Here is an 11,833-nt window from a genome sequence, read left to right as displayed (position 1 = left end):
TCAGTACCCGAACAGCTACAGCGGAAGTGTCTGTCTGTACTTGGTCAGCTGATTAGGAATCGTAAGACTGGTGAGTCAATTGCAACAGAAATAACAGGAACTGTGCCGGATGTTGTCTTAAATGTCTCAGACAAAATAAAAGCGTGTGCTATTTTGATATCAGGACATGATTTCAAACACACACGCAGTAACAACTCTGGTAGATTAAAAGTCTATCAAATGAAATTTGCCATGATGTGGTTCTCCTTTGTGGGATATGATACCTTAAAAAAAAAAACCCATTAATGATAAACGTATAACAGTTTCCTTTGCACAAAGAAACAGCTTCCCATGGTGCTGGTTATATTTCATACACAAACTAGTTAAATAACATAGAAAATAAATACAACAAACAATCATCATCTACCCCTCCACCCCCTACTTACAGAATGAAAAAACAATGAATTTCTCTGAAAAGGGAATAGTAAAGTTATTCTGCTCCTTACCAAAAGTCCACCCCCACTTAAAAAATACATGTATGTGAAGATGACGAAAATTAAAATGTGCTTCTGTTGCTATAACAGCGTAGTGTATTTGAGAATGTGTCTCCAGACCAGCAAATATTACACGCTGTATGACATTTAGGCTGCCAATATACCATCAATATTTGAAGCCTCAATTGGAGGTTTATTTTGAAAGTCCTGACCGGATGATGTTGTGTTGGCGGCGCTACCATGACGTTGCAGCAATAAGCACCTAGCATACTGGCTAAATGTGTAGTTAAACCTGGTTAACTTCATTTTTGACCGCTTTTGCGACTACCTTGCGCGTTACTATGAGAAGAAAAGAGGGACGACAACGCCTCTTGTCATTGTAAACTGTCGTGTCAACATTCATTAATTTTTCGTTATTTTTCTGGTGTGGACATCACCTCTGTCCGGAGGAAATACAACTGGCTAGGTGGGTAACTGCTGGTTTTGGCTGACCAAAATACAAACTTAATGGTTTATATAGAAAGTAGTTCGCTTAGAGGCAGTCATAAATGTTTTTAAGAGGTAAATGGAGTTCAGTTATCACGTGGAAATTGTTTATTTGACAGAAACGTGAGTGTTTGTGTGGACCACTGCCTCTGACTTTGTCACAGTCCTTCAGTGTTTTGGTTAATTTAATGAGATGCAGCTGTTAGCCTGCCTTCACATATGAAGCAGTGACACACAGGTGAACATGTCCGAGGAATATCCTGGTTGTCATTTAACAACCAGTATAAGCAAGCAATCAAACAAACAAACAAACAAACAAACCCAGATGTTTGAGGAAAGCATCGTGTTTTCCTCATCTTGAAGATTAACTAACAGTTATATTCACTGTTGATGAATCTGTCTATTACTCCTGTCAAAATGACCCAAAGTCACTCTGATGTGAAGCAGAGAAATGCAGGAGATCTTCACGTTTGAGAAACTGGCAATAGTAAATGTCAGGCATTTTTGTTTGATTGAATTAGATGATTGGGCTGATTCAATATATTGTCCGAATAGTTGTTGATTAACTTTCAAATTGGTTTAGCACTTTTTTGTCCAACTAACAAAGGTGTACAGAGCAAAGCGGCAGATCCTCTCATTAAGCAGCTGGAAAGGTGTGGTTTTGGGTTTTTTTGTTGTTGTTTTTACTTGATAAATAACTCACTCAAAATTGGTGTTGAGGTGTTGAATAATATTCTCTAAACTACCCAACTGTGTGAGTAAAAGACCCAGTTGTCATGTAACTGTGAATTCATGCCTGATTCATGAACAGAGGCTGCTGTCACGCTTGTATTTAATGAGACATTAACAAGCTCATCTTCTCTAATCTGCTGATAATGTTATCACATGCAGGGTTTTTAGTAGATTTGCTGCTTGAAATCAGTAGAGGTATATCTGGCTGCAGTCAGACTAAAGTACTGTAGTTTGATCAGTGCTGGGTTTTTCGTAGCCTGACAGTACTGATGTTTTCAGGTTTATAACAATGAAGTTGCTGTTTACCAGTATTTCACACTGATCTGTACCAATTTCATGCTCACAAAGACAAATATTCAGTGGTTACTCATATTTTTCTTCTTTGAACGACATTTTAAAACTCGGGACATGAAACTGTGGCACACAACAGTCAGAGAAAGTAAATCTGCGACCATTTTTACAGTCATTTAGGCATTTAAGCCTTCTATCATGCAAAAAAAAAAAAATAAACATACACATACAGGTTCCAAACTCTCAATATTTTATAGTATTGTATGTTGATTATATATTGGATCCAATATTGGATATTATTTTTAGACAAAACAAGCAATCTGAAGATGTTGTGGGCTTGAGGAACTGATTTTCTGGCATGTAATGGATGAAAAAATCAATTAATTAAAAATGATATATCTACAAGGGGTTTCATAAAAATTGTAGCAAAATGAGTATTTGATTTTAATTAATGAAATAAATGGCAGAATCTGCAGTTCTCCCTAGTATTGTTTAAAATTGAAAACTGAAAAATAAATCAAATTGTTTATTTTGAAAAACCGTGACACCCCTTAAATCTATAGATTAATTGATATTGACAATATTCAGTGGCTACAGCCCGAGATAAGTCCACACTCAAACACAGACATGGCACTTTGCCATCAGAGGGGTTATGTGCAATTGCGTTTTGGGGTTGAGTCTTTTCAGGGTCAATTATTGTCAATTATTGAAGCTTTATTTTAGTCCTGTGAATACCTGCCCAAACAAAAAAAAGAACTTTCCAGCAATCACAATGGAGTTCGATGTTACAAAATGTTTCAGCAATCTCAAATGGCAGCATGAAGGTTTCTGCAGAATCAATGGCAACAGCTTTTTACAACAACCTGCAGCAATCTATCCATAGAAGAGGCAGCAGGAAGCCTGCGTGGTAAATGGACTGCATTTATGTAGCTCTTGTCTCATCTTATCAACCATTCAAAAGGCAGAGGCTACCATGCAAAGTGCCTCCTGCTCATCAGCAGAGGTAACCATTCACACACATTTATACACCGATGGCTATGTCTTCAGGAGCAATTTCGATAACCGTATCTTACCCAAGGACACTTTGACTACGAGACTACGGGGGCAGGGGATTGAACTGCCAACCTTCTAATTAGTGTACGACTTCTCTACCTCCTGAGCAACAAGCAACAGCACAGGTTGCAATCCCAGTCAGGGTCAACAGGGAGTCTGGGAGAAGTGAAAATCATGGAGTGAAGTAGAATTAGACAGAGCAAGTTGAGGAAAAAGGGGGTGAAATACAAATCTCCTCATCACTAAATGTAAGTAAAATAACTGAACATTAATATGAGTTGACATAGATTGATTCAGGCTTGAAGCTAACACTTATTTTAATTACAAAGATCCCAGTGGGTGACAAACTGGCAGCCGCAAGTGGTTTAGTATTTTTGCCTCATGAATAATTTGAAAACAGAGCTGAAACTATTAATTGCTTAATTCATTAGTCCATCAACAAATAATGAATGTAATCTGCTTTTCTTTGTTGTCTATAATAGAAAATGTAATGTCTTTGTGCTTTGAACTGAAATTATTTGAAGATGTCACTCTGCATTTTTTCACTGTTCTTTGATCTTTTACAGACAAAATGATGAATTGGCTAACTGAGGAAACACTTGGCAGTAGAGCTACAATGATTAATCACTAAGTTGCCAAGTATTACATTTACATTTAGGGCATTTAGCAGACACTTTTGTCCAAAGCGACTTACAATAAGTACATTTGTCACAAGAAAAGAAACCACAACATATCACCGTCAATAAAGTAGGGAGGGAGTCATGCTATGCGGGGTCGAGGTGAAGTCCGATGTATTATATTAATTGACAACTATTTTGTCAATCAATTAATCAATTTGAGTAATTTGTCAAGAAAATTCTTTGGTTCCAGCTTGTTAAATGTGAATATGTTTTGGTTTCTTTACTCCTATATGACAGTAAACTGAATATTTTTGGGTTGTGGACAAAACAAGACATTTGAGGATGTCTGATTGATTTCTTTATTTTTTATCTCTATTTTCTATTTTGCAAACATTTTAAAATTAGTTGACCAAATAACTTTCAATTACTTAAAATTATTTTGATTTAAGGAATGAATTGATTAGGGCTTTTTCATCCTTCATTATAACAGCAATGGACAACATTGACCTATTTTAAAAAAAATCACTTAACATCTATTATTGTGATCCAAGTCTCTCCCTCTCCCTCCCTCTCTCTCCTCTGCTTGCAGTGTGCCTGCTTGTAGATCCAGCGTTAGTGTGTAGTAGCAGAGGGGATGGATCCTCTGGGTGCTCGCTCTCAGTTCATTGACGTCCAGACTCTCCCCACGTGGCAGCAGCAGCTGGGTGAGGATGGTGAGGAGACACCGCTCAACCAAAGTGACAGCCTGCTCGGCCAGGAGGCCTTCCCATCACCCTTCCCCTTCAGACCAGACATCAACCGCAAGATCATCCTCTTGTGAGTCACGCAAAATATTTCTTCACACTGTTGCTGTTGGGTTTTGAGTTTGCCTCTTACGTTTGGAAAAGGGTTGATAGGCAGACTGTAGAAAGGGGGTCATAAAATCCCACAATCTCAACAAGTCACATGTTGCTGTTCTTTTAACTGTCTTTGGACAGCTTCTGTGTAGCTAATGCTAAGTTAGCTTGTCTGGCCACACAATACGAATTTCAAAGTCCTCTGATCACCAAGCTGTTCACACTACACAACTTTCTGTCTTGTAATGGAGAGTCATTCCTGTCACTTCTCACGTGACTGTCACATGAGAAGTGACAGGAATGATGCGATCCAAACAGCTGATTTGCAGCGAAAAAACTAGGAAGTGAAAGAAAAGAATATAGATAAGAGGATGGATTAGGATGCATGAGCACCCGGGTTAATGAGCGCCATTTTGGGTCTGGGTTTTTGTGTCCCTTAAAATGTAAATGCTGCTTCTGAGGCCTGCCCAGTACTTTTCTTCATCATCATAATCATTTTAAATTTAGCATCAATAATTAATTTAGTTGTTTCTACTCCATTTGTGCTTACCAAAATCATGGGATCCTTACGCAAGAAGTGTGAACTGAACTGACCTGAACTGACTTTAGTTGGCACTGGTACCATCAGAATTAAACCCATGTAGTTCAAACTCCTCAGATGGTCATGCAATCATTCTCTTCAATTTGAATTTAATGTGTAAACAAACTAATCATATGTCCTAATCAATGGAAAATGTGATTTGCACCCATCACACTTTTCATTTAAGTGTGAAATGGCCATTTATTGGGAGAAGTGAGCATTAATGTTGTTGTTGCCCTGAAAATGATCTTTACAAACCTAATGTATACTCATGTTTACCTCAGTTTGTATTGGCTTTCCTTGGATCACACATCACATCCAGCTGTTGCTTTGAACCATTTTGCAGCAAAGAGAGGGAACAGGAAAATCTAACATACTGTGACTCTGGCTCTTGAATTCCATATTGCTTTCTATTAATCGGGAAAGTGCAATTAAAGTTTATTGCGTCTTTGTACTTATTGGAATTGTTGTGGATCGAAGTGGAGTGGAAGTTTTTCCTTCAGCCAAGCGATGAAGCTATAAATCCTCTTTTCATTGGCATAAAGAATTAGATTTTCCATAATGTTTACAAAATGAATGTCATGGTAGGGTCATGCTCTTTTAAAAAGAAAAATATTGTCTTGTCTGCCCATTTGTCATCCTGAAGTCTGTTGAGGAAATGTTGGTTTATAGTATCAGTGCACTGAGTTCCTTTATTAAATCATTGCTTTGTGTTTTAAATTGAATCATGCGGTTCCACTCAATTCAGCCTACGGTGTGGAGAGGATAAATTCACCCAGGCTGGACTTTAATGTTTCTCTGATTAGATTGAGTTAGTTTGCAGTTTTGTAATATTTCTAACTAGCTCAAAAGAGTTTAGATGAATTCAGAGTGGCCCCATGTCTGGTGACAGGTTGCCGAGTAGTAAAAGCAAAGACAGAAGCAGGAGAAGCTCAGACACAGACGTGCTTGTGACAGTCTTTATTGTTACTCTACACATGCATGTGTTTTGGTCATCCCTGTCAGTTAATAGTATTATCAGATGTGACTCATCAGGTATTCGTAGCAGTTTTAGATCTGTAGTGTGAATGCTGACTGTGTCTCTCCATGTGCTTGCCCAGACCAGTTCAGAGTCCAGATCACCTCATAAATCTTTTGTGGACGAACACATGACCAACTGCAGCCTGACTTGGCAGCAGCCTCTCTATAAGAGCCCTGTTGTTGTAGCAGCCCTCCCCTGCTCTGCCATCAGCAGTGAGCACATTCCTGCTGCACTAACATGACCAGAGCTTCAAGAAAATCTGACCTGCAAGCAGTAGTATCATTAAGCTGGTGACCACTTTGTCACAGGTTGATTGTGCCTTTGAGTGGTGAACATTCCCACCATAGATACATTTTCTCTTATAACTGTAGATTATTACATTTGAATACATTTTAGAAGTGATAAAATTATCTAGTGTTTTCATGAAAAAAGAAAAAATTAAGATTTTTTTTTTAAATATAGTTTTCTGAAACTGAACAGTTATTTCTTCTTTCTTGGTCATCATTTTCCTGCTCCTCACATGAGTTCCTAGCCCCCAGGATGAGAACCATGATTCTAGAGAATGATGGTAGAAAGCTGAAACAGGATTGAGATCCCATGATTTCCATGCAACACAACAAAAATGTCACAGACACAGCACTGTTATTGTCTTCCAGATAAACCTATGCTTCTCATAATACTGAACAATATAAACTGAAGCCAGCAAATAGTCATACAATTGGATACATAATCTTACATTTAAGATCATTCATAAATGCTTTTGTTTTTGTATTGGCTTTTCACATTTGAGACATTTACGAAGGTTTATTTTCAGTTCACTCCAACAATAAATGAGCCTCATTAAACAGATATTTTTTTGATAATCTGAGCACAAACGACAGGGTGACAGTAAGAAGTCGATCAGTTAAGCAAAGTTGGGATCCTAGTGCCATTTTGCATCTTAACAATACAATACATTGTATACAATTGTACAATTGTATACAATACAGGTGTTTGCTTTTGGCCCATGGCTCACCAATACATTTTATATTTGGCCCTCCAATTGAAAAAGTTTTGACATCCCTGAACCAGGCATTTTGTTGTTTGTTTTTTTGTAACGACTCAAAGCTACTAGGGCTACTGTGTTGTGTTGTTCCCTGTTGCTGTTAGCATCTTCTTAACTCTTCTGACTGCTTACACTTGACCATTGTGTGCTGTTGATCTGAGCTCTTACAACCAAAGCACCGCTGCACTAAGTCACCTCCTTTTTTGGAACCAACTCAGCAGAGCAGAGCTGGCACCAACAGTACTTTCACTTTCAGAGATGCTTGTTGCTGCATTAGTCATCACATAAACATGTCAACATGTCACATTTTTTTATCACATTAAAAATGATGCCACTATTATCATGAACAATTTCATATGGCACACCCCTTACTGTCACTCATACACATTCATGCAAAGAAGTTTGTTTCTATGATAAATGGGGGAGGGGGAGACTGAAATGTTTGTGTTGATGTAACCCTGCGTATATAAAGCTGCTTATGTGGGAAAATACTTGTTACCATTTTGCTTCACAAGCAACATTTGTAACCTAAAGAATCAGCCATACTGAGATACTGTCATCAAGCTGTGTGTCTGAGTAAGAGTTAGTGTAGTTTATGGCAGCCTGGGTTGTTTTGGATTGTGCCTCCTCTTCTATTAACCTACGAGGGATGACGTTAAAAAAAGCCTCTTGCTTCTCGATCTTGGAGGCTAAACTTGTCCTGTGACCAGTTTCTTTCAACACAAGCAGTTCCTCATTATTCTTTCCAAACACACCCTGCAGGGCTTCACAATGAAGAAATGACTTTACTGAAGCAATAAAATAAGCTTTTTACTTTGGCTAAATGGCTGAATCTTCAAGGTTGTTTGGATAAATATGTGTATCGGTAGAGGTATGAAACTGATTTAGATTACTAGAGAAACATTGAATAAAACAAGTTAAGAGTGTATACCAGTAGCAATATAACATGAGGACAACCAGACAAAATGATACAACAAAAACATACCAAGCACAAAAAATCTGGTGCCTGTTTGAGATTCATGCAGGATTTTGAGTGAAATAAAATCTAAAAGATGGATGTCATTTGTAGCCAGATACCATGAATGACATATCATATCATTCAGACCCTTATAAGTTTTAGAAGAATAACTTTTTTTCTTTCCACAACAGCACTGGTGACGTGGCCCTGCTGAATTGCACCTCAATCGTGAACACCAGCAATGAGTCGCTTAATGACAAGAACCCAGTGTCTGACAGCATCCATCAGCTGGCGGGGCCCGAGCTGCGAGACGAGCTGCTCAAACTCAAAGGTGGGTTGAGGGAAAAACTGCAAAGATGAGCTGCAACTCCAACAGAAAGTCTGATTTGAGTTTCCCTCCTCAGTGATGTTGCAGGCTCATGTCTGGAGGCAGAAGGCATAAATGTCAGTCGGAGAACAGAAGATATGAATCTGAATTCTCTGATTGTTTTACACAGACATAACCAGGCACATGATGATCAGCTGAAATGAATATAAAGGGTCATTACATTGCTGATCTACAACAACTCCACAGCTGCTCTCATGAAGAAATGCAAAGTGAAACTCTGAGATAAAACTGAAAACTAAATGTATCTAATACTCTATCAGTGAAACATCAGTAACACATACTGACTTTGGAAGATAGCATGTTTATTTATGTTTTTGTTTATTTATTAATTTATTAAATATGCTTCAAAAAGTACTACAAAACGAACAGTGTCTTTAGTAAGGTGTCTAGCCACCACAAGGTGCCAGGACAGCTGGCCGGTTCACCCCAGTAACTCAGTTGCTACAGCCTGCTCCCCATGTACTGAGGCTGTGTCCTCACCGCAGTGCCCCAGGGTTTGAATCCTTTCTGTGGACCTTTTGTTGCATGTCATCCCCTCTCTTTCGTACAATTTCCTGTCACTCTCGAGCTGTCCTCCCAAATAAAGCCATGAAAGGCCAAAATAGTAATAATTAAATAAAATAAAAAAAAGATTGCACAAGTTTGAACCAACACTATTCTTCGAAAATATATTCCATTATTTCGTGATTTTGATAATGGTGGACAGAACACCCATGGTGAATAGTCCAAAGTGATGGTACATTTATATGATTTCATACTAAACAAACTATTCAGTGACTCTGCTGAAGCCTGATAACGACCCATTCATTTGAAACAGTATGTGGTGGCAGGAAAACATCTAAAACATGCAGGGCAGGGGGCCCAGAGGACCAGGACTGAAGAACGCTGCTCTACATAATCCACATAACAAACAGAAAAATTCCACATATTTTGGAAAGGGATGTTGCTGTTGTAAATTGTATTGTTTGTGAGCACCAGGGGTGCACAATTAATCACAAATCAATTGAGACCGCATTATGGCTGAGTGCAATATCCAAATCAGGAGAAGTTGCAGTTATTTGATGAAGGTAAAACAGAACAGTATTATAATGTAGTACTGTAGTGCTGCAGAGATGTCCTGGCCTACAAATCTTGTTCTGCATATGTAAGAAAACATGTTAGTTTGGTACAGACAAATGTCACATCATCATAATTCAAATAGTTTCAGTGAAAATGAAAATTATGAAGCAAAAGTGATCAATGGCAAGATCTGTCACAATAATCTCAATGTGATATTTATTTATTTTTTACCACATCGTGCAGCCCTAGTGAGCAACAATGTCATGTCATTCACCAAAGTGATATTAGGCTAGTGACATGCTGCAAGTTGACAAACTGAAAATATTTTTATGGCTGGATACCAGATATGTTCTTGTAATCTGAATAACTTAAACCTTTAAGGCTCCCATACATGAAAATTCATCTTTTTAAAGAAAAACACATTAGGATTTTTTTTTTGTTGCTAATGCAGCAATTGTAGAAGCTTTGATGCACAAATAGATCAGTCACCCGCCTTTGCAGCCATAACCATTTTTCAGATTCTTTCTGCCTTGACTTCATACTAAATGGTAAATGAGTTTGCTTTGCATTTTTGTGTGCAGGATGTCGGACAGGAGAAGCAAAGCTAACCAAAGGCTTCAACCTGGCAGCGAGGTTTATCATCCACACAGTGGGACCAAAATACAAAGCCAAGTACAGGACGGCGGCGGAGAGCTCGCTGTACAGCTGCTACAGGAACATCATGCAGCTGGCTGCGTAAGAACCGTCAAATCAACAAGTCATTCAATAAGACATTCAGTCCGTCAGCCCCTCAATCGCTCTTAAACCAGGCAGTATTAGTTTAATCAAAGACACACACAGGTTCACTACTTATTGTGTGTTAATCTGGTGAAGCAACATGTTATATAAGTGAAATGCATTCATTTCTTGTAGAGTTGAGCTGTCTTGACAGATGATGACAGATTTTTTGATTTGATTGATTTGATTTCAGATTTATTCTTCTTTCCTCTCCAATTTGATTTTTTATTTTTTGCTAAATATTGGGCCTCATGCAAGAAGCGACACATTTTCTCTTATTTGTGTTTGTACCCATTGATTTCTGGGATTCACCAATGTTTTCTTATTTTTGCGCTTCTCTTTGGTAAGAGAAAATTGTAAGAGTGGTTGAGAGCACTCTTACTATGACCAAAATACTATTGGTCAATTGATCGTAATTGAGTTCAGCAGCTGAATCATGGCTTATCTACTGCTGCTAGATGCTTTGGCAAACCAGGCCTTTCGCAGAGATCGTTTTAAGAGATCACACAGATAAGTTTGATGAGACAGATGAATGGCTGCTGAGTCATTTCAGATTGCCACAAGCACTGCTTATGGATATGCGCAGTAACCTGAAGCCTCAATTTAGGCGAAACACATGGCTGTCAAATTCAGTGCCTCCAAGTACTCTGCTCACGCGGAGTTTGGGCCACAGGATCTCTTCAGAGAGAGATGGGAGACAGGTCAGACATTTCACAGTCCTCTTTGAGCTGTGAGCTTCCGAGAGTACTGAAAGTGATAACATCTTTCATGCCCCAATACATATTGCTCCCGCTTTTTTTGCTGTACCGCCAAATATCATTGTGTAGTTTGCTGTAGATACCACGCATATACAGATCAATGAACCCTCTCCAGATCCATTCCCATTCCTCAATCAAATGCTGTATCACTCTATTAACTTCCAAATAATATTGGATGCAAACTGCCACCTTCTGAATGTTCTGGCCCGTTGACCAGGGGGGGCACACGTCTCCTTCGTGCTGCAGAATAGTTCTGTGGGGATGCGTCTGGCTCAAGGAGCTGGTGGAGATGGGTGGCTGATATGTGAATGATTTGTAATTCTAAAAACCACCATCCAGTTTAACTTTTATAAAACTCAATTTTATAAAAATGTAACACAGGGGACCGAGGTTATGCCCTCACTCCATGGCTGATGACCCCCCTGGCAAATCCCCAGACCAGACAGGAGCGCTCTTACAACCACCGGCACACCCACTCTGTAGTAGAGCGCACAATTGGAGTGCTGAAGGCTCAGTGGATGTGCCCTGATACTGTGTTTTTGACGTTCCTGTAGCACCAGTACTGTGGAAGATTACAGTTTACATTGTTTTATTTGATTTAATACCTCAAGTTCACTGCTGCTGACATTCTCCTCCTTCTTACGATCCTGTTTTGGGGGCATCTCTCCAATTGCTGTGCCAGTGTTGGCTATTTGCACACAGCACAACACCTGCCCTTATATGGTGTTTAGTGGGCATTACCTATGCTAAGAACAA

General features: G+C 38.9%; 1 protein-coding gene across 3 annotated transcripts in view; it reads left to right on the top strand.

Moving 5' to 3' along the window:
- The first annotated feature begins 10 nt into the window (after positions 1–10).
- gdap2 (ganglioside induced differentiation associated protein 2) overlaps positions 11–11,833 on the top strand; it is a 45,616-nt gene continuing 33,793 nt past the window's right edge. Inside the window, exons 1-4 of one of the 3 annotated variants that reach the window (XM_073474304.1) lie at positions 11–70; positions 4,245–4,471; positions 8,287–8,426; positions 10,124–10,277. In XM_073474304.1, the coding sequence (XP_073330405.1) occupies positions 4,290–4,471; positions 8,287–8,426; positions 10,124–10,277 (476 nt within the window). In that variant the 5' untranslated portion in view covers positions 11–70; positions 4,245–4,289. Of the gene's footprint in view, positions 71–716; positions 940–4,244; positions 4,472–8,286; positions 8,427–10,123; positions 10,278–11,833 lie in introns of those variants that run through there. The other 2 variants (XM_073474303.1, XM_073474305.1) reach the window with 2 other exon arrangements.

The sequence above is a fragment of the Pagrus major genome, chromosome 9, assembly GCF_040436345.1.
Source record: "Pagrus major chromosome 9, Pma_NU_1.0".
In the NCBI taxonomy this organism is placed as follows: Eukaryota; Metazoa; Chordata; class Actinopteri; order Spariformes; family Sparidae; genus Pagrus; species Pagrus major.
The sequence above is the reverse complement of the archived record's forward strand: the minus strand, read 5'-3'. Positions and strand labels throughout refer to the sequence as shown.